This window comes from Mirounga angustirostris, unplaced genomic scaffold (genome assembly GCF_029215605.1).
Source record: "Mirounga angustirostris isolate CCGP_5_RB_7025 unplaced genomic scaffold, mMirAng1.0.hap1 SCAF_14, whole genome shotgun sequence".
NCBI classification, from domain to species: domain Eukaryota; kingdom Metazoa; phylum Chordata; class Mammalia; order Carnivora; family Phocidae; genus Mirounga; species Mirounga angustirostris.
The window spans coordinates 44901462-44923949 of NW_026991722.1; the positions used below are offsets into that span (position 1 = coordinate 44901462).

The window sequence follows — 22488 nt, forward strand, 5'->3', positions numbered from 1 at the left end:
TATCTTACAGAGTTTGGGGAAGTGTAGCCATATTTTCTTATTATATACTCACTATAAGATCTAGTAGCTGGATATCTTGCTTTCAATAACTTCATTAGATAGGGAGTGGGGGATGATAAAGACCTGATATCTCATTCTTAAATTTTAAGCTACTGTCACTACTTTATATATAGGAAAGTGTGGTTCTAATGTTAGAGAAGTAACTGCTTATTAATCTGACATCTTCTCTTGCTAACATGGTCTCTTTTTTACATCAGTAATGTCACTATTTTTATCCATTAGTTTTTTTTTTTTTAAGATTTTATTTATTTATTTGACAGAGAGAGACACAGCGAGAGAGGGAATACGAGCAGGGGGAGTGGGGGAGGGAGAAGCAGGCTTCCTGCCAGTCAGGGAGCCTAATGCGGGGCTCGATCCCAGGACCCTGGGATCATGACCTGAGCTGAAGGCAGATGCTTAACGACTGAGCCACCCAGGCGCCCCTTTATCCATTAGTTTTAAGCTCTGTGATTAGTATGGGCACCTCTCTCTACCCGTCATTGCAAATCTAAGAACCAGGATCAGGCTGAAATTCTCTTGTGCCTTCAAAGTATGCGTTAAAATTTAGTCAGGTATTGGGAGCCAGGTATTTCCCCCCAAACTGATAAGTTCTGGTTCCCTAACTTGAGATGTGACTTTAGAAATATTCCATGGATTTCTTGTTTTTACAAGGGGAATTTCTTGCTCTTCTCAAGTGGCAATTTTCGTTTCATGACCATCGAAAATCTGTATTTTAAATAAGTATTCTGGTTTTATTGTGTTTACATGAAAACAAATACGGTGTGGTTAAATCATGTAAATTCATTGATACAAATACTGTCAATGGGAAGAAAGAGTAAATGAAACTGAATATTTTCAGTTGAAGTAGTTAAATGCTGTTTTGTTAGACATTGGGAATCCCAGAGAAGTTCCCATTTTGCTTATTCATAGGCTTCTGTTGTACTTTCTTCTAATAGAAAATTTAGAGTTTTAAAAATTGAATGTATAATAAATAAATAATAGACTGATGGAATTTATGCTTGGAAATTTATTCTCTTTTGACATTTTCCTCTGCCATCAGTTTTTTTTTTTTTTTAATGGCAGATTTTGAATGGCTATGATAGAAAACATTTAAGTGTCAAAGGTTTTCAGCTTATGCTTTATAAAGCATTCTTTACAATAGGCAGTAGTGGGATTTATGAAACAGACATATTTGTTGGGCAAGCCAGATTAGTCCCTTGCCATCTCTGGAATTGGAAATCACTCATTTTTATGGGTTAAGTATTAAAGGTGATTGGTACACAGAATATAACTTTTGAAACAAGTTTTTTCACATGCAACCTGTGGCTTTTCAAGTCTTCTTTAGTTTTGGTTTAAAAATATTGTGATAGTAAGTTTACCAATGCAGAACATAAAGCATTCTTTTGGTGATTGCAAATATAAATCTAGAATTTACATGGAAAATTATTCTTTGTGATTTTGGGGGGATTGCAAGTATAAATCTAGAGTCATACAGCTATAAATATCATTGATTCCCAAACTTTATTTAGAAATTATTTCTGTATTTTAATTTGAATCTGCTTCTTGCTTCTTCTTTTATCTGTTGCTTATACTGGTTACTTTCTAGTAGAGGTATAGATGAATTTTCTTAATACCATAGAATTAACCTGCTTCACAACTCCTGAGTCTCTTTTACTCATTAAAAAAAATTTTTTTTTGATGGTTAACACATAGCTTACTAGTTACACCGAATCAAAACATCTTGTACATGGTGGAATCCTTACAATATTTCCACTCTTACAACCTATGGAATTTATTTCAAAATATTTGAGAAGATCAGGATGCTAAACTATCCTTTTTTGTTTAGATATAAAAACATAATAGCATCTAGTTCTAAACCCTTTTGAGAGTTGTGTTTATATCTGGGTTTTTGTTTGTGTTAATTATTTTGCAGGTCCTTCACAGGGTGGTCCAGGTCCTCAGTATCCTAACTACCCACAAGGACAAGGTCAGCAATATGGGGGTTATAGACCAACACAGCCTGGACCACCACAGCCGCCACAGCAGAGGCCTTACGGATATGACCAGGTAAGTTATTTGGCCAACTGTTTGGCTGCCCCATTGTTTGTTCAGTCTTCATTAGGGTGTTTTTCACTTGAAGGCTCATTTTTCCCTCCTCCTGTTCATAGCATATGAGTTAACAACAAAAAAATTTACTTTTGAGTCTTTTTCATAGAATGCTAGCAGAGTTGGTCATAGTTACAGTAACATATAAAACATGTCATCTCTGGGCACCAGCATTCATTCATATTCATTCATATTCTCTTTCTCTCTGGTCTTTCCCCAGGCAGACTTCCTGTAGGTATTACAAACATCATTCTCTATTCTAAGGCTCCTAATTTCTCTGATCTCCCTCGTGTTTACTGACCTGTAGTCCATCTGGGTCAGTGCTCTTCGTAGTTCTCATCTTGACTTCAGCATATCCACTGCACTTCCTCCACATCATTGATGTCTGTCCTCTTTCAGTTCATATTCACCTCCTGTCTCTGATGCCTTTCATACACATACCCATTATCTCAAGTATTAGTAATCTTTATCTCCTGTTCTCTTTCCTTCTATTTTCATATATGTAGAGACGTATCTCATTTTAAGATGACTGTATTCTCTTGAACCTAGGATTTACTTAAGTTCCTTCTTTTTATCAGTAAACTTTCAGACTTAATAATCTGTGCCACATCATTGTTTTGTGAATCTTGTTATTATACGCACTCTAAATTATAATGAAAATGATTTATTAAGTTGGCAGTTTCTTTAGATTGATTTCAGTATTGTCTAATGACTATCTAGTGAGGATAATCTGGTCTGCTCACTACTTAAGCTACCCAAAATAGGTTATTTTTTTTGTACGTTATGCTTCCAAGGCCAGTGTAGATGATCTGGTTGAGGAACAACTCAGTGCAGTACTAATTAAAACTTGAGGGCGTGAGCAGTTCTTTTATCAGTGCTCTCTCAAGCCCACTGCCCCTTGTACTGACACTTCCTATTTCAGTGATAAAGATAAAAGAGATAGAAGAGACTTAAACTAAAGGGGTAAGGACAAATGAGTAATATTTTTTTTAAAAATCCATTAATACTAAATCAAAGGATGAGGTAGGAATTTTATTTAAGTTTTAAAAGTGAAAAAGTCTTGGCGAATGACTCAGGGCAAGATTCCTGATGGCAAGGTTTAGGCTCATTCTAATTTACAAGTTAACTTTTTAAAAAGTGAGCTTCTGATCGTTTATCCCCTCAGTCAGCAAATATTTATTAATTTTCTGTATGTGCTGGACACTATATTAGGTCCTAAAGGAGTAAAACAGAATGGTCCCTATGGCTGGTGGAGCAATCTTTTTTTAAAAAGATTTTATTTATTTATTTATTTATTTATTTATTTATTTATTTATTTAGAGTGAGGGGAGAGGCAGAGGGAGAGGGAGAGAGAGAGAGAATCTCCAGCAGACTCTATGCTGAGCATGGAGCCTGAGTGAGGGGAGGGGCAGAGGGAGAGAGAGAGAATCTCCAGCAGACTCTATGCTGAGCGCGGAGCCTGACCTGGGGCTCCATCCCACAACTCTGATGTCATGACCTGAGCTGAAGTCAAGTGTCAGATGCTTAACCGACTGAGCCACCCAGGTGCCCTGGTGGAGCAGTTAAATATCTTGGTCTTTCTTGACTTTACTTTTGACATATTTGACACGTATTCCTATTTTCATTCTTGAATGGTTTTGTTTAGCTTCTGATTACTGTGCTTTTTAAATTTCTCTTATACTTCCAGTAATTCCTTCTTTATTTTTTCACTTGCTTCTCATCTTTCTTTTATCCAAATATCAATCCCTGGCTCAGTGTTTTTCTTGGTCTCTCTATTCACCCAGTTTTTTATTTTCAGTACCCTCAGCCCACCCTTTGCAACCCAACTTCAGCTCCATTTTTTTCAGCTGTGTATGGAACATCTCTCTTTGGATGTCTTGCTATTTCAGTCAACTTTATCATGTCATGGACTGAACTAACCATATTCTCCCTACATGATGTATTTCTAAATCCCCTAAGCTTAACGTCAGTCATTAAGTAAATGTTTCTTGAGCAATATTTATGTGCCAAATACCTAAAATCGGGGTACATTGGGGAATAAGATAAATATAAATTCTGCCTTTGTGAACTTAAATTTAGACAGGATCCAGACAAACAGATGATATAATATAGTGTGAGAAATACCTGGGTGAAGAAAGGCAAGATTTTTGTGGAAATGGGCTCCTAATGTAGATAATAGAAAAAATGTTCTTTGGGAAGCATTGTATTAGTGTGAGGGCCCAAGAATGAGTAGGTATTAGACAAGTAGACATAGAGGAGGGAGGGGTGTTCTAGTCAGAAAGAAGTGTATTCACAAAGGACTAGCATTGAGGTGTGTGGTTGAGTAAAGCAGAAGCATGGGGAGGGAGAGGCAAGATTGGAGAGAGAAGTTAAAGTTTAGATTAGAAAGACTCTTATAAGCCATGTTAGGGGACTTGGACTTTATCCTGACATCATTTGGAGCCTATAAAGGGTTTTAAATGAGGCATATAAAATACTAGCTATGCCTGGCACTTGGTAAACGTATGTGATACTATGTGTGGTATTGTATATACGATAGACATATGATATACTGCCTCTTCCATTATAATTATTCCACCCCCTGAACTACTTAAGAATTTGGGATGGTACTATAGATAAAGACGTTTGGATAGATGCCAGCCACATCTCCTTCCCCACTAGAAAAGGCTATGAGGAGGGGACCATCTTAGCTACTGTAGTGTTAATAGCCTTCCCACAGTTATCATGGGTTTCACCTTCTCTGTATCCCCCCAACCCAAACGCTTGTTGGTCTTTTCATTTTAGGGAAAGTAGTTCACCTCTTCAAGATAGTAAAGGGAATAGAAAACTAATACAGATTCTTAAATCCAACAGTAATATAATTATAGTGGTGGTTTAGGCAGATGACTCTTACAGCAATGTGCAGGATGAACTAAAAGAGGGGGAGAACTGAAAGAGAAATCATTGCTAAAGGCTGTTGCTTCTCCATCATTTTTTCCTATCTCAGTAACGGCAGCTTGATTCTTTCAGTTCCTCAGTTCTGGAGTCATCTTGGCTCCCCTCATTTTTGCAAATCCACATCTTGTAAACCAGCAAATCTCATCACCTCTTCCTTCAAAATCTGTCCAGTATCTAGCTGTTTTTTACAGCCTCCTGCACTTACCCAAGTCAAAGTTCCAACTGTCAGTCACTTGGACTATTGCAATATCTTCCTTCCTGGTCTTCCTGCTATCATCCTAGCTCCGCTATAGGATATGCCCCACATAGGACCCAGAATGACCTTTTAAAAACATTAGATGCTTTTAAAGCCACTGCTTAAAGCCCTGTGGTGACTTCAGTCTTATAGTGAAGGCCAGATCTTATTATGACCTACAAAGCCCTATATGACTTGTGCCCCCCCACCCCCCCCGTCTCACTACCTCATCTCTGTATTTATAGCTGCCCTCATTCAGTTTGCTTCAGTCACCTTCGCTTGCTTGCTGTTCTCATACACATCAGGCATATTTCTCCCTCAGATCCAATGTGTGGCTTTGTCACTTTCTTCCAATCTCTGCTCTGATCTGTCACCATGTCATATCAAGGAGTCCTTCATGGTCTACCTATCTAAAATAGTAACATCCTTGGGGCACCTGGGTGGCTCATTTGGTTGAGCATCTGATTCTTGATTTCAGCTCAGGTCATGATCTCAGGGTTGTGAGTTCAAGCCCCGTGTTGGGCTCAGCAGGGAGTCTTCTTCCCCTCTCTACCCCCAACCCCGCTCCCTGCCCCTCCCCTGGCTTGTGCCCTCTCTCTAAAATAAATAAATAAATCCTTAAAAATAGTAACATCCTCCATTGCCTTGCTTTATAGTAGCTCCACCCCTTACCCACAAAGGATATGTTCCGATACCCTCAATAGAAGCCTAAAACCACAGATAGTACTGAACCCTGTATATACAATGTTTTTCCTATGCATATATACTTATGATAAAGTTTAGTTTATAAATTAGGCACAGTAAGAGATTAACAACAATAAAGAATAATAAAAGAACAATTATAACAATATACTATAATAAAAGTTATACAAATGTGGTCTTTCTCAAAATATCTTATTGTACTGTATTCACCTTTCTTATGATGATGTGAGCTGATAAAATGCCTACGTGATGAGGTGAAGTAAGGGGAATGATGTAGGCGCAGTGATGTAGTATTACGCTGCTGTTGACCTGCTGATGATGTGTCAGGAGGATCTTCTGCTATTGGACCACAGTTGACCACGGGTAACTAAAACTACAGAAAGCAAAACCGTGGATAAGGGGGGACTGTTGTATTTCTCCACCCTTCTGTATTTAAACAACTTCACTGAAGTATTATTGACATGCCATAAAATGCACATATTAAAAGTGTACTATTTGATACTTTTTGATGGGTCAACTTTACTGAAGTATTATTGACATGCCATAAAATGCACATATTAAAAGTGTACTATTTGATACTTTTTGATGGGTCAACTTTACTGAAGTATTATTGACATGCCATAAAATGCACATATTAAAAGTGTACTATTTGATACTTTTTGATGGGTCAGTCTTTTCAATTTTACCTATTCTGATAAGCATGTATAGTGATAGCTCATTGTGCTTTTCATTTTCATGTCCCAAAGGACCAGTGATAATGGCTAATCATGTGCTTATTTTCCATCTGTGTATCTTTTCTGAAATGTCTGCTCAAATCTTTTGCTTATTTTAAAATTCTGTTCTTTATTTTCTTACTGTTGAGTATTGAGAGGTCTTTCTATATTGTACATTCAAGTCCTTTATCAGGTATATGATGTGCAAATATTTTTCTCCAGTCTGTGGCTTCTCCCTTCATTCTTTCAGCATTGTCTTTTGAAGAGAGGAACTTTAAAATTTTTATGAAGTCCAATTTATCAACTTTTTCTTTTATAGATCATGCTTTTGATACTATATGTAGGAAATCTTTACCTAATCCAGAGTCACAAAGATTTTCTCTTAATTCTTTCTTCTAGAAGCCTTATATTTTTAGACTTTACATTTAAGTCTGTAATCCATTTTGAGTTAATTTTTGTAGGAAGCACAAATTAAAGTTTGTATTTTTGTTTTCAAATGGATACCTAATTTTCTGAGCAGCATTTGTTGCATAGACTATCCTTTCTCTACTGAATTATCTTTGAACCTTTGCTGAAAATCCTAACTGCTTATTTCTGGACTGATCTATTTATTAGTCTTTGTGTCTATACCATGCTGTCATTTTACTATAGTTTTATAGTAAGTTTTGAAATTAGATGTTGTGAGTTTTCCAACTATGTTCTTTTTCAAAGTTGTTTAGGCATTTTAAGTTTTTTGCATTTCCATATGAATTTTAAAATCAGCTTGCCAGTTTCTACAAAAAGCCTACTGATACTTTGATGGGGATTGCCTTAAATGTATAGATTTGGAGACAACTATATCTTTATATGATGTCAGTGAGTATTCCATCCTATGAGCATGGCATATGTCCCTTTAAAATTTTTTTCAGCAGTGTCAATGTACTTTTTAGCATACAGGTCTTAACATAGATTTTTGTCAGATTTATCTCTAGGTATTTTATATTTTTGATAATGTAAATTTTTTAAAATTTCAATTTATAGTTGATAATTGCTGGTTATATAAAAGTATAGTTTATTTTTATTGATATTTTACCAAAACTTTAACATTAACTCATTATTTGTTTGTAGATTCCTTTAAAATTTCCACATAGGGACGCCTGGGCGGCTCAGTTGGTTAAGCGTCTGCCTTCGGCTCAGGTCATGATCCCGGGGTCCTGGGATTGGGTCCTGCATCGGGCTCCCTGCTCAGTGGGGGCCCTGCTTCTCCCTCTGCCTGCCACTCTCCCTGCTTGTGCTCTCTCTCTGACAAATAAATAAAATCTTGGAAAAAAAATTTCTTTAAGATTTTCCACATAGAAATCATGTTGCCTGTGAATAAAGACTATTTTTTTCTTTATAATCTGAATGCTCCGCCTCCCTCCCCCTTAATCTATCCCTGCCTTAAAACCTCTAATACGGTGTCAACTAGAAATAGTTGGACATCTTTTGTCTTATTCCTAATCTTAGGTGTATAACAATCAGCCTTTCAGCCTTATGTAAGATGTGTAGGATTTATGTAGGTGTCCTTTATCAAGTAGAGGTTGTTGCCTGTATTCCTAGTTTGCTGAAAATTTTTATTAGGAATGAATGTTGAAATTTGTCAAATGATTTTCCCATATATTTTGAAGGAATTATAGCTTTCCTTTTTTAATTTAGTATGTTAAGTAATATTCTTTGATATTCAAGAATTTTTTTGATACTCAAGTTTTAAATCAATCTTGCATAGCTAGGATAAACTCCACTTGGTCATGATGTGTTATTATCCTTTTTATATGTTGTTGGAGTTGATCAGCTAAAATTTTGTTAAGAATTTTTGCATCTTTGGGGCGCCTGGGTGGCTCAGTCATTGGGTGTCTGCCTTCGGCTCAGGTCATGATCTCAGGGTCCTGAGATCGAGCCCCACGTCAGGCTCCCTGCTCGGCGGGAAGCCTGCTTCTCCCTCTCCCACTTCCCCTGCTCATGTTCCCTCTCTTGCTGTGTCTCTCTCTGTCAAATAAATAAATAAAATCTTTAAAAAAAAAGAAAAGAATTTTTGCATCTTTGAAAAAAAAGAATTTTTGCATCTATACTTATGAGGGATATTGGACTCTAGTTTTCTTTTAATGTCTTTATCCGGTCTTGTTATCAAAGTAGCACGGGCTTCATAAAGTGAGTTAGAAGGAAATCACCCCTCTTCAGTTTTCTTTTCTTTTTTTTTTTTTTTTAAAGATTTTATTTATTTATTCATGAGAGACAGAGAGGGAGGCAGAAGCAGGCTTCCTGCCGAGCAGGGAGCCCGATGTGGGGCTCGATCCCAGGACCCTGGGATCATGACCTGAGCCGAAGGCAGACTCTTAACCAACTGAACCACCCAGGCGCCCTCCTTCTTCAGTTTTCTTGAAGGATTTGTGTAATATTGATATTATTCCTTCTAAAATGTTTGGTACAATTCACCAGTGAAGCTGTTTGGGCTTGGATATTCTTTGCAGGAAGGTTTTTTTTTTTTAAAGATTTTATTTATTTATTTGAGAGAGAGAATGAGAGAGAGAGAGAGAGCATGAGAGGGGGAGGGTCAGAGGGAGAAGCAGACTCCCTGCCGAGCAGGGAGCCCAATGCGGGACTCGATCCCGGGACTCCAGGATCATGACCTGAGCCAAAGGCAGTCGCTTAACCAACTGAGCCACCCAGGCGCCCCGCAGGAAGGTTTTTAATTACAAATTTATTTTCTTTATTAAACATAGGCGTATTCAGGTTATGTATTTCTTCTTGAGGAGATACTTGTATTTGTTAAGGGCTTTGTCCATTTCATTTGTTTTGTCGAATGATTCCTTTTTTATCCTTTTAGTATCTCTAGTATCAGTAGTGATATTCTCTCTTTCATTTCTGATATTGGTAATGTGTATCTTCTCTCTCTTTTTTTTTTCCCCCAAAGTAATCTGGCTACCGGTTTTTATGTACTTATTGATCTTCTCAGAGAGCCAGCTTTTTGTTTTACAGGTTTCCCCCTGCTGCACCCCCCCAGCCCAATTTGTTTTTTTTATCCTTGATTTCTGCCCTCTTCTTTATTATTTTTTTTCTCCTGCTCGTTTTGGGTTTCATTTGCTCTTCTTTTCCTATTTCCTAAGGTAAGAGCTGAATTCCCATTGATTTAAGAACTGCCCTCCTTCCTAATTTAGGTGTTCATTGCTGTAAATTCCCCTCTAAGTACTACTTAAACTACAGCCCACAAATTTTTATATGTTGTGTTTTTATTTTCAGTTGAAAATATTTTCTGATTTGCTTTTGATTTCTTCTTTGATCCAACTGTTATTTAGAAGTGTATAATTTAGTTTTCAACTATTTGGAGATTTTCCAGATATTTTTCTGTCACTGATTTCTCATTTAATTCCATCATCATAATTCCATCAACATTAATTAACTTGAATTGTTATACATTTATTGAGACATACTTTTTGGCCCACAATATAGTCTGTGAGGATGTTCTATAAATGTTAGATCAGGTTGGTTGATAGTGTTCAAGTCACCTATATCTTAGCTTGATTTTCTATTGAGAAAGACATTAAATCTTTGGCTATAATTGTGTGTTTGTCTATTTTTCCTTGCAGTTCTATCCATTTTTGCTTCATGTATCATAATGCTACCTTTTTAAGTTTTATACATTTTTAGGAATTTTCCGTCTTGATTAATTTATTCCTTTACGGAATGCCTGCGTGGCTCAGTAGGTTGAGCGTCTGCCTTTGGTTCGGGTCATGATCCCAGGGTTCTGGGATTGATTCCTGCGTCGGGGTCCTTGCTCAGTAGGGAGCCTGCTTCTCCCTCTGCCTCCTGCACCCCCTGGTTGTGCTCTCTCTCTCTCTCTGTCAAATAAATAAATAAAATTTTAAAAAATATTTATTCCTTTACTATTATGAAATAACTTTATTTGTGATAATATTCTTTGCTCTGAGATCTTTTTGATTTTAATATAGCCACACCAACTTTCTTTGGATTATTGATAGAATTACATATCTTTTTTTATCCTTTTATTATTTTTAAAGATTTTATTTTTAAGTGATCTCTGCATCTAATGTGGGGCTGGAATTTACAACCCCAAGATGAAGAGTTGTATGCTCTACCGACTGAGCCAGCCAGACACCCCTTATCCTTTTATCTTTAACATATTTGTGTTTTTATGTTTAAATTGTATTTCATGAAGACAACATTTGTCAAGTCTTGCTTTTTTATCCAATCTGACAATCTCTGCCTTTTAGTGGAGGGGCTTTGAACATTATGTTTTATGTGATTATGGATTTGGTTGAATCCATCATCTTAATTTCTTATTTTGTTCTTTATTCTCTTTTTTTTTTTCTGTCTTATTTTGTACCTTTTTCCTGCTTTAAAAAAAACTATATTGATATAATTCACATACCATTAATTAACTCACCATTTTAGAGTATACCATTCAATGGGATTTTTTTTTTTTTTTTTTAGTTTGTTCATTTTTCTCTAAACATTCAGCCCTAGGAAACAGGTAGTTTACTTTCAGTCTGTATAGATTTTCTTATTCTGGATATTTGAGATAAATGGAGTCATGCAATATGTGGTGTTTTGTGATTGCCTTCTTTCACTTAGTGTAATGTTTTCAAAGTTCACCCATCTTGTAGCTTATTTTAGGTGATATTATGCCACCTTATGTATAGTATAAAGCCTTTCAATAGTTTACTTTCATTTCTTTCTTCTCAACCTTTGTGTTATTGTTATAAATTTTATTTGTACATGTGTTATAAACTCTGTTGTACGTGGAATTTATTTTTCTTAAAAAACCAATTATCCTTTAAAGATATTTAAATAGTAAAAAATCTTATATATTTACTATTTCTGGTCCTATTGATTCCTATGGTAGATTCATAGTTCCATCTGGTATCATTTTCCTTTGCGTGAAGGAAAGGAAATTGTTTTTAACATTTATTGTAATGTAGGTCTTCAGTTTATGTATGTTTGAGAAAGTGTTTATTTCTCTTCCATTATTGAAAAATATTTATTCTGGGTATAGAATTCTAGTTTGACAGGTTGTTTTTTTGTTTTGTTTTGTTTTTTAAATCTATACATTTTATTTTTTTAATTAAAAAAAATTTTTATTGTTATGTTAATCACCACACATTACATCATTAGTTTTTGATGTAGTGTTCCATGATTCATTCTTTGTGCATAACACCCAGTGCTCCATGCAGAACGTGCCCTCTTTAATACCCATCACCAGACTAACCCATCCTCCCTCCCCCCCTCCCCTCTATAATCCTCAGTTTGTTTTTCAGAGTCCATCATCTCTCATGGTTCGTCTTCCCCTCTGATTTCTTCCCCTTCGTTCTTCCCCTCCTGCTATCTTCTTTTTTTTTCTTAACATATATTGCATTATTTGTTTCAGAGGTACAGATCTGTGATTCAACAGTCTTGCACAATTCATAGCGCTCACCATAGCACATACCCTCTCCAGTGTTTATCACCTGGCCACCCCAGCCTCCACTCCAGCAACCCTGAGTTTGTTTCCTGCCATTAAGAATTCCTCATATCAGTGAGGTCATACGACACATGTCTTTCTCTGATTGACTTATTTTGCTCAGCATAACACCCTCAAGTTCCATCCACATTGTTGCAAATGGCAAGATCTCATTCCTTTTGATGGCTGCATAATATTCCATTGTGTGTGTGTGTGTGTGTGTGTGTGTGTGTGTGTGTGTGTGTATACCACATCTTCTTTATCCATTCATCTGTCGATGGACATCTTGGCTCTTTCCACAGTTTGGCTATTGTGGACATTGCTGCTATAAACATCGGGGTGCACGTACCCCTTCGGATCCCTCCTTTTGTATCTTTGGGGTAAATACCCAGTAGTGCAATTGCTGGATCATATGGTAGCTCTATTTTCAACTTTTGAGGAACCTCCATACTGTTTTCCAGAGTGGCTGCACCAGCTTGCATTCCCACCAACAGTGTAGGAGGGTTCCCCTTTCTCCGCATCCCTGCCAACATCTGTCGTTTCCTGACTTGTTCATTTTAGCCATTCTGACTGGTGTGAGGTGGTATCTCATTGAAGTTTTGATTTGGATTTCCCTGATGCCGAGCGATGTTGAGCACTTTTTCATGTGTCTGTTGGCCATTTGGATGTCTTCTTTGGAAAAATGTCTGTTCATGTCCTCTGCCCATTTCTTGATTGGATTCTTTGTTCTTTGGGTGTTGAGTTTGATAAGTTCTTTATAGATTTTGGATACTAGCCCTTTTTCTGATATGTCATTTGCAAATATCGTCTCCCATTCTGTTGGTTGTCTTTTGGTTTTGTTGACTGTTTCTTTTGCTGTGCAAAAGCTTTTTATTTTGATGAAGTCCCAATACTTCATTTTTGCCCTTGCTTCCCTTGCCTTTGGTGATGTTTCTAGGAAGAAGTTGCTGTGGCTGAGATCGAAGAGGTTGCTGCCTGTGTTCTCCTTTAGGATTTTGATGGACTCCTGTCTCACATTTAGGTCTTACAACCATTTTGAGTCTTATTTTTGTGTGTGGTGTAAGGAAATGGTCCAGTTTCATTCTTCTGCATGTGGCTGTCCAATTTTCCCAACACCATTTGTTGAAGAGACTGTCTTTTTTCCACTGGACATTCTTTCCTGCTTTGTCAAAGATGAGTTGACCATAGAGTTGAGGGTCCATGTCTGGGCTCTCTATTCTGTTCCATTGATCTATGTGTCTATTTTTGTGCCAGTACCATACTGTCTTGATGATGACAGCTTTGTAATAGAGCTTGAAGTCCAGAATTGTGATGCCACCAGCTTTGCTTTTCTTTTTCAACATTCCTCTGGCTATTCAGGGTCTTTTCTGGTTCCATACAAATTTTAGGATTATTTGTTCCATTTCTTTGAAAAAAGTGGGTGGTATTTTGATGGAGATTGCATTGAATGTGTAGATTGCTCTAGGTAGCATTGACATCTTCACAATATTTGTTCTTCCAATCCATGAGCATGGAACATTTTTCCATTTCTTTGTGTCTTCCTCAATTTCTTTCATGAGTATTTTATAGTTTTCTGAGTACAGATCCTTTGCCTCTTTGGTTAGATTTATTCCCAGGTATCTTAAGGTTTTGGGTGCAATTGTAAATGGGATCGACTCCTTAATTTCTCTTTCTTCTGTCTTGTTGTTGGTGTATAGAAATGCCACTGATTTCTGTGCATTGATTTTATATCCTGCCACTTTACTGAATTCCTGTATGAGTTCTAGCAGTTTTGGGGTGGAGTCTTCTGGGTTTTCCACATAAAGTATCATATCATCTGCAAAGAGTGAGAGTTTGACTTCTTTGCCGATTTGAATGCCTTTTATTTCTTTTTGTTGTCTGATTGCTGTGGCTAGGACTTCTAATACTATGTTGAATAGCAGTGGTGATAGTGGACATCCCTGATGCGTTCCTGACCTTAGGGGGAAAGCTCTCAGTTTTTCCCCATTGAGAATGATATTCGCTGTAGGTTTTTCATAGATGGCTTTTATGATCTTGAGGTATGTACCCTCTATGCCTATACTCTGAAGAGTTTTGATCAAGAAAGGATGCTGTACTTTGTCAAATGCTTTTTCTGCATCTATTGAGAGGATCATATGATTCTTGTTCTTTCTTTTGTTAATGTATTGTATCACGTTGATTGATTTGCGGATGTTGAACCAACCTTGCAGCCCAGGGATGAATCCCACTTAGTCGTGGTGAATAATCCTTTTAATGTACTGTTAGATCCTATTGGCTAGTATTTTGGTGAGAATTTTTGCATCCATATTTACAAGGATATTGGTCTGTAATTCTCCTTTTTGATGGGGTCTTTGTCTGGTTTGGGGATCTAGGTAATGGTGGCCTCATAAAACGAGTTTGGAAGTTTCCCTTTCACTTTTATTTTTTGGAACAGTTTCAGAAGAATAGGTATTAATTCTTCTTGAAATGTTTGGTAGAATTCACCTGGGAAGCCATCTGGCCCTGGGCTTTTGTTTGTTGGGAGATTTTTGATGACTGCTTCAATTTCCTTAGTGGTTATAGGTCTGTTCAGGTTTTCTATTTCTTCCTGGTTCAGTTTTGGTCGTTGATACATCTCTAGGAATGCATCCATCTCTTCCAGGTTATCTAATTTGCTGGCATAGAGTTGCTCATAATATGTTCCTTATAATTGTTTGTATTTCTTTGGTGTTGGTTGTGATCTCTCCTCTTTCATTCATGATTTTGTTGATTTGGGTCATTTCTCTTTTCTTTTTGATAAGTCTGACCAGGGGTTTATCAATCATGTTAATTCTTTCAAAGAACCAGCTCCTAGTTTTGTTGATCTGTTCTACTATTCTTTTGGTTTCTATTTCATTGATTTCTGCTCTGATCTTTATTATTTCTCTTCTCCTGCTGGGTTTAGGCTTTATTTGCTGTTCTTTCTCCAGCTCCTTTAGGTGTAGGGTTAGGTTGTGTACTTGAGACCTTTCTTGTTTCTTGAGAAAGGCTTGTATTGCTATATACTTTCCTCTTAGGACTGTCTTTGCTGTATCCCAAAGATTTTGAACAGTTGTGTTTTCATTTTCATTGTGGTCTGAAAATAGGGAATGATCCCAATCTTTTGGTACTGATTGAGACCTGATTTATGACCTAGGATGTGATTGATTCTGGAGAATGTTCCATGGGCACTAGAGAAGAATGTGTATTCTGTTGCTTTGGGATGGAATGTTCTGAATATGTCTGTGAAGTCCATGTGGTCCAGTGTGTCATTTAAAGTCTTTATTTCCTTGTTGATCTTTTGCTTAGATGATCTGTCCATTTCAGTGAGGGGGGTGTTAAAGTCCCCCACTATTATTGTATTGTTGTCAATGTGTTTCTTTGCTTTTGTTATTAATTGCCTTATATAATTGGCTGCCCCCATGTTAGGGGCATAGATATTTAAATTGTTAGATCTTCTTGTTGGGTAGACCCTTTAAGTATGATGTAGTGTCCTTCCTCATCTCTTTTTACAGTCTTTGGTTTAAAATCTAATTTGTCTGATATAAGGATTGCCACCCCAGCTTTCTTTTGGTGTCCATTAGCATGGTAAATGGTTTTCCAGCCCCTCACTTTCAATCTGGGGATGCCTTTGGGTCTAAAATGAGTCTCTTGCAGACAGCATATCGATGGGTCTTGTTTTTTAATCCAATCTGATAGCCTGTGTCTTTTGATTGGGGCATTTAGCCCATTTACATTCAGGGTAACTATTGAAAGATATGAATTTAGTGCCATTGTATTGCCTGTAAGGTGACTGTTACTGTATATTGTCTGTGTTCCTTTCTGGTCTATGGTGCTTTTAGGCTCTCTCTTTGCTTAGAGGACCCCTTTCAAGATTTCTTGTAGGGCTGGTTTTGTGTTTGCAAATTCCTTTAGTTTTTGTTTGTCCTGGAAGCTTTTTATCTCTCCTTCAATTTTCAATGACAGCCTAGCTGGATATAGTATTCTTGGCTGCATATTTTTCTCATTTAGTGCTCTGCATATATCATGGCAGTCCTTTCTGGCCGCCAGGTCTCTGTGGATAGGTCTGTTGCCAATCTAATGTTTCTACCATTGTAGGTTACATATCTCTTGTCCTGAGCTGCTTTCAGGATTTTCTCTTTGTCTCTGAGACTCGTAAGTTTTACTATTAGATGTCGGGTTGTTGACCTATTTTTATTGATTTTGAGAGGGGTTCTCTGTGCTTCCTGGATTTTGATGCCTGTTTCCTTCTCCGAATTAGGGAAGTTCTCTGCTATAATTTGCTCCAATATACCTTCTGCCCCTCTCTCTCTTTCTTCTTCTTCTGGGATCCCAATTATTCTAATGTTGTTTCATCTTATGGTATCACTTATCTCTCAAATTCTGCCCTTATGATCCAGTAGTTGTTTATCTCTCTTTTTCTTAGCTTCTTTATTTTCCATCATTTGGTCTTCTGTATCACTGATTCTCTCTTCTGCCTCATTTATCCTAGCAGTTAGCGCCCCCATTTTTTATTGCACCTCATTAATAGCCTTTTTGATTTCGACTTGGTTAGATTTTAGTTCTTTTATTTCTCCAGGAAGGGTTTCTCTAATAACTTCCATGTTTTTTTCAAGCCCAGCTAGTATCTTTAAAGTGATGATTCTGAACTCTAGATCCGACATCGTACTAATGTCCATATTGAGTAGGTCCCTGGCAGTCGGTACTACCTCTTGTTCTTTTTGTTGAGGTGATTTTTTTCTGTGTTTTCATTTTGTCCAGAGGAGAATAGATTAATGAGAGAACAAAATGCTGACAGGGTAACAATGTCCCCAGAGAATATACTCTAAACAAATCAGAAAAGACCTGGAGCTGGGGGAAAAGAAAGGGAAAGAAAGAAAAAAGAAAAAGATAAAAACAAACAAAAACAGAACAAAACAAAAAAACCCAGAATATGATCGAATATCAGGCTGGTGCATAGATCAGTGCCACACACTAGATTTTCGGTGTATTTGGTCTGTTAGAAGAGAAAGTGCCGCCCAAAATTTTAAAGAAAGAAAAACTTATATATGTACAGAAATAAGGGTTGATATGATGAAGGGATGGAATATGACTGTAAAGATGAAAATTATAAAAAATTTTATAAAAGGAATTGATAAGGAGTTGTTTGAAAAAAGAAGAGGATTTAAAAAAAAGGGAAAAAAAGGGAGAGAATGTGATTAGGCAGGAGAGTAGAACAAAAGCATACACTAGAGATTTAGGGTATAGTTTGATCTGTTAGAAGAAACTATCTCAATTTTAAAGAGAGAACAATTTATATATATATGCCAAAAATGAAGGTAACTACTATGAAGGGATAGAATATGATTCTAAAAATGAAAAATAAAAATGTTTTTTAAAAAAGGGATTGATAATATGTTGGGTGTAAAAGGGAAAAAGAAAAATCTAAAAAAAAAAAGTTAAAAGAAATTAACTTTGAAAGACTAAAGAATCATGGGAAAAAAGCCATGGATTCTATGTGCGGTATTCCCCTAGCGCTGGAGTTCTGCCGTTCTCATTGATCGGTAAACTTGGTCTTGGCTGGCTGTTCTCGCTGATCCTCTGGGGGAAGGGTCCTGTTGCCGTTGTTCCCAAATGTCTTTGCCGGAGGCGGAATTGCCCCGGCCGAGCCCGCTCCGGACTAAGTAATCTGCTTGGGTTTGCCCTCAGGAGCTTTTGTTCCTGCAAGCTTTCCGTGCGGCTTTGGAGGCCGAGAGTGAAAATGGCGGCCTCCCAATCTCCGCCCCAGAGGAGGTGAGACCTCGGGGCCCGCTCCTCAGTGAGCCCCCAGAAAAAAGCAGTCACTCCCTCCCATCTCCCCAGTCTCTGGCTGCACTCTGTGCTCACTCGGCCTGTGACCGAGCATTTCTGTCTCTGGCACCCGACTTGGTGTGGAGTCTACAAACCCAGCAGATCCCTCGGTGCGCTCCCGTGCTTGTTTTGTTTTTTTACTTTCAGTACTTTAAAAATTTGGCTCCACTGTCTTCTTGGTTATATTATTTCCAAGGAGGCATCTGCTGTTATTCTTCTCTTTCTTTTCTGGTAGTTGGTATTTCTTTTTTTGGCTGTTTTTATTTTTTTTAAAGATTTTATTTATTTATTTGACAGAGAGACACAGTGAGAGAGGGAACACAAGCAGGGGAAATGGGAGAGGGAGAAGCAGGCTTCCCGCGGAGCAGGGAGCCCGATGTGGGGTTCGATCCCAGGACCCTGAGATCATGACCTGAGCCAAAGGCAGACGCTTAATGACTGAGCCACCCAGGTGCCCTCTTTTTTTGGCTGTTTTTAAAGATTTTTACCTTTATGAAATTATTCAGTGTTTTTTAAGCTTAGGGTTCATATATCTTCTTGGATTTGTAGCTTTATGGTTTTCATCAAATTTGGAAAAATTCTGACCAAGTATTTTTCCTTCTCTTAGCCCTATATCCTTTTCTATCCTCTCCAATTACATGATTAGTTGACTCCAGTTACATGTATATTTGGCTGCTTAAACTTGTACCAGTTTTTTGTTTTATTTTTTTTCTGTTTTATTTTGAGTAGTTTCTTTTGCTGTGTCTTAAAGTTCACTCATGTTTTCTTGTTCATTGTTTTATCTGCTTCTAATCCATTCCCAGGTATTTTTCACTTTTAGAATTTCAGTTTGGGGTTTTTTTTCCTAGAATTTCAATTTGGGTCATTTTTATGTCTTCCTTGTCTCTGCCTAAATTTTTGAGCATCTGGAATACAGGTATGATAATTGTTTTAATATTCTTTTCTGATAATTCTTAACATCTGGATCAGTTTTGATTGATTTTTTTTTTTCCTTTTCATTATGGGTCATTTTTCTCATCCTTTTATGCATGATAATGTTTGATTGTATGCCAGAAATTATGAATATCACTTTTACTTTGTTTGGTGGTGGATACATATATATTCTTAGAAATATTCTTGAGGTTTGTTTTGGGATGCAGTTAAGTAATGTAGACACATCTTGATCTTATGTGGATTGCTTTTAAGGTTTTTAGGCAGGACCAAAGCAGTGTTTAGTTGTCTGCTAAGTATTTCTGCTAAGTAACTTTTTGAGTACTCAACCCATTGCCCTTGAATTGTGAGGTTTTTCACTCTGGCTGGTGGGAATAAGCACTATTTCTGTTTCTTTATGAGTGCCAAGTATTGTTTCCTCTAATACTTTTGGTTGTTTCTTTCCTTAGATGGGTATTTTCCTTGCATGCATTTGCATATCAGTACTATACTGAATACTCAAGAGAGTTCCTCTGCAGATCTGCAGTTCTTTTTGTGCATTTCTCTCCTTTCTAGTACTCTATCCTATGAACTCTAGCTCCTGTTTTCTCTCCAGGCTCTAAGCTTTATGTCTTTAACTCAGATGCAGCCTTAGTTCCACTCCACACACTGCAGTGTAGAGACTCTCAATGCAGTAAAGTGTGTAACCAGAGGGCTCACCTCATTTGTTTCCAGTTTCTCAAGTTGCTGTTCTTTGTTACCTTGTGTCCTGAATGTGATCATTACATATGTTCTCAGTGGTTTTGGGGGTAAACCCATCTTGACTGGAAGCATGTTTTAATTTTTTAAAAATAGGCTTTATTGTTTTGAGCAGTTTTAGGTTCACAACAAAATAGAATACAAAGTACAGAGAGTTTTCATATAAATCCTACCCCTGCATATGTATAGTCTCTCCTGCTATCAGCATCCCAGAGTGGTCCGTTTGTTATAATCCGTGAACTTAGGTTGAGAGATCATTATCACCCCAAGTCCATAGTGTCCATTAGGGTTCACTCTTGGTGTTGTACATTCTGTGGGTTTTGACAAATCTGTAATGATATCTATCCACCATTATAGTATCATACAGAATAGTTTCATTGCCCTAAAAATCTTCTGTGCTCCCCGTTTATCTCTCTCTCCTTGCTGACCCCTGGCAACCAGTGACCTTTTTATTGTCTTCATATTTTTGCCTTTTCCAGAATGTCATATACTTGGAATCATATAGTATGTAGCCTTTTCATTTCACTTAGTAATACGCGTTTAAATCCTTCTCATGGCTTGATAGCATATTTCTTTTTAGTGCTGAATAATATTCCGTTGTCTGGATGTACTGCAGTTTGTTTATCCATTCATTTATTGAAGACATCTTAGTTGCTTCCAAATTTTGGCAATTATGAATAAAACTGCTATAAACTTCCATGTGCAGGTTTTTGTGTGGGCATAAATTTTCAACTCATTTGGATAAAAACCAAGGAGCACGCTTGCTGGATTATATGGTAAGAGTCTGTTTAGTTCTGTGAGACACTGCCAAACTGTCTTTCATAGTGGCTGTACCATTTTGCATTCTCAGCAGCAATCTGTCATTTGACATCCTTGCCAGCATTTGGTGGTGTTAGTGTTCAGGATCTTGGCGATTCTAATAGGTGTGTAGTGGTATCTCATTGTTTTAATTTGCATTTCCCTAATGACATGATGTGGACATCTTTTCATACACTTATTTGCCATCTTTATATCTTTAGTGAGATGTCAGTTCAGATCTTGGCCCATTTTTTAATTGGATTGTTTGTTTTCTTATTGTTAAGTTTTAAGAGTTTTTTGTATATTTTGGATAACAGTCCTTATCACATGTGTTTTTTGCAAATGTTGTATTGTCTTCATGGCTTGTTTTCTCATTCCTTTGACATTGTCTTCTGCAGAGTAAAAAATTTTACTTTTAATGAAGTCCATCTTATCAGTTATTTCTTTCATGGATTGTGCCTTTGGTGTTGTATCTAAAAAGTCATTACCAAATTCAAAGTCACCTAGGTTTTCTTCTTTGTTATCTTCTAGGAGTTTTATTCTTGTGTATTTTCCATTTAGGTCAGTGATCCAGTTTGAGTTAATTCTTGTGAAGCGTTTAGGATCTGTATCTTGATTCGTTTTTTTTGCATGTGGATGTCCAGTTGTTCTAGCACCATTTGTTGAAAAGATCCTTTGTTCCATTGTATTACCTTTGCTTCTTTGTCAAAGATCAGTTTACTGTATTTATGTGGGTTTATTTCTGGGCTCTCTTTAATGTTCCATTGATCTATTTTTCTTGTTCTTTCACCAGTACCACACTGTCTTGATTGCTGTAGCTTTATAGTAAATCAGTAATTATCAGTCCTCTGGCTTCGTTCTTCAATATTGTGTGGCTATTCTGGGTCTTCTACCTCTCTCTGTAAACTTTAAAATCAATTTGTCAGTAACCACAAGTAACTTGCTGGGATTTTGATTGTGATTGTGCTGAATCTTTAGATCACGTAAGGTAGAACTGACATTTTAACAATATTGATATTCCTATCCACGAACGTGTAACATTTCTCCACTTATTTAGTTTTTTTTTTTCCATCAGTTTTGTAGTTTATCTCATGTACATTTTATACATATTTTGTTAGATTTTTATCTAATTTTCATTTTTGTGCTAATGTAAATGTATTGTTTTTAATTTAAAATTCCACTTGTTCATTGCTGGTATATAGGTAAGTGATTGACTTTTGTACGTTAACCTTGTATCCTGTAACTTTGCTTATTAGTTTCAGAAGATTTTTTGTTGTTGTTCAATCTTCGGGGTTTTCTACCTAGATGATTATGTCATCTGCATACCTTTATTTCTTTTTCTTATTGCATAAACTAGGAATCCTAGTACAATGTTGTTGTAAAGGGGTGGTGAGAGGGGACATCCTTGCCTTGTTCCTTATTTTAGTGGGAAAGTTTCATTATGTTAGATGCTTAAATTTTTCAGTGTAGCATGTATCTCCATGTAATAGATTATGTATTACTTATTGTCATACTCTCTTCCCCTAGAATGTCAGTCCTTTAAAGATATCACCATGTTTATTTTTTATCACTGTTGAGTTTCCATCACCTAGTAGAACATATCAATTAGCAGTGAATATTGATAAATAAATAAAGTACAAATAAATGAATAAATAAGGTCTTTACTCCCTAAATTTGAATGGTGATCATAAGAATACAGAAAGAAATCCCTAAAAAGTATTGTGACAGAATAATTTTAAGACTTTATATGATAGGATGAATAAAAGAAAGAAATTTAAAGATGATTGGTATTGCTCAGGTTTCTAGCCTAGGGACGACTCTTCATTCAATACACTCTCCTTAGACAATCTCATTTACTCCCATGGTTTCAATTTACCAGGCTGTTGACTCCCAGATCTCTATTTGTAGTCTGACTCTTACTTCTCAAAATCGGATGCCTACTGGACATCTCCACTTAGATGTATCATAAGTATATCAATTCAGCATAACCA

At 36.8% G+C, this 22488-nt stretch overlaps 1 protein-coding gene across 4 annotated transcripts in view; it reads left to right on the forward strand.

The window, feature by feature from the left end:
- SS18 (SS18 subunit of BAF chromatin remodeling complex) overlaps positions 1-22488 on the forward strand; it is a 93741-nt gene that overhangs the window by 65504 nt on the left and 5749 nt on the right. For all 4 annotated transcript variants that reach the window (XM_045886897.1, XM_045886896.3, XM_045886898.3 and 1 more), the window contains one exon: positions 1973-2106. In XM_045886897.1, the coding sequence (XP_045742853.1) occupies positions 1973-2106 (134 nt within the window). The remainder of the gene's footprint in view (positions 1-1972; positions 2107-22488) is intronic.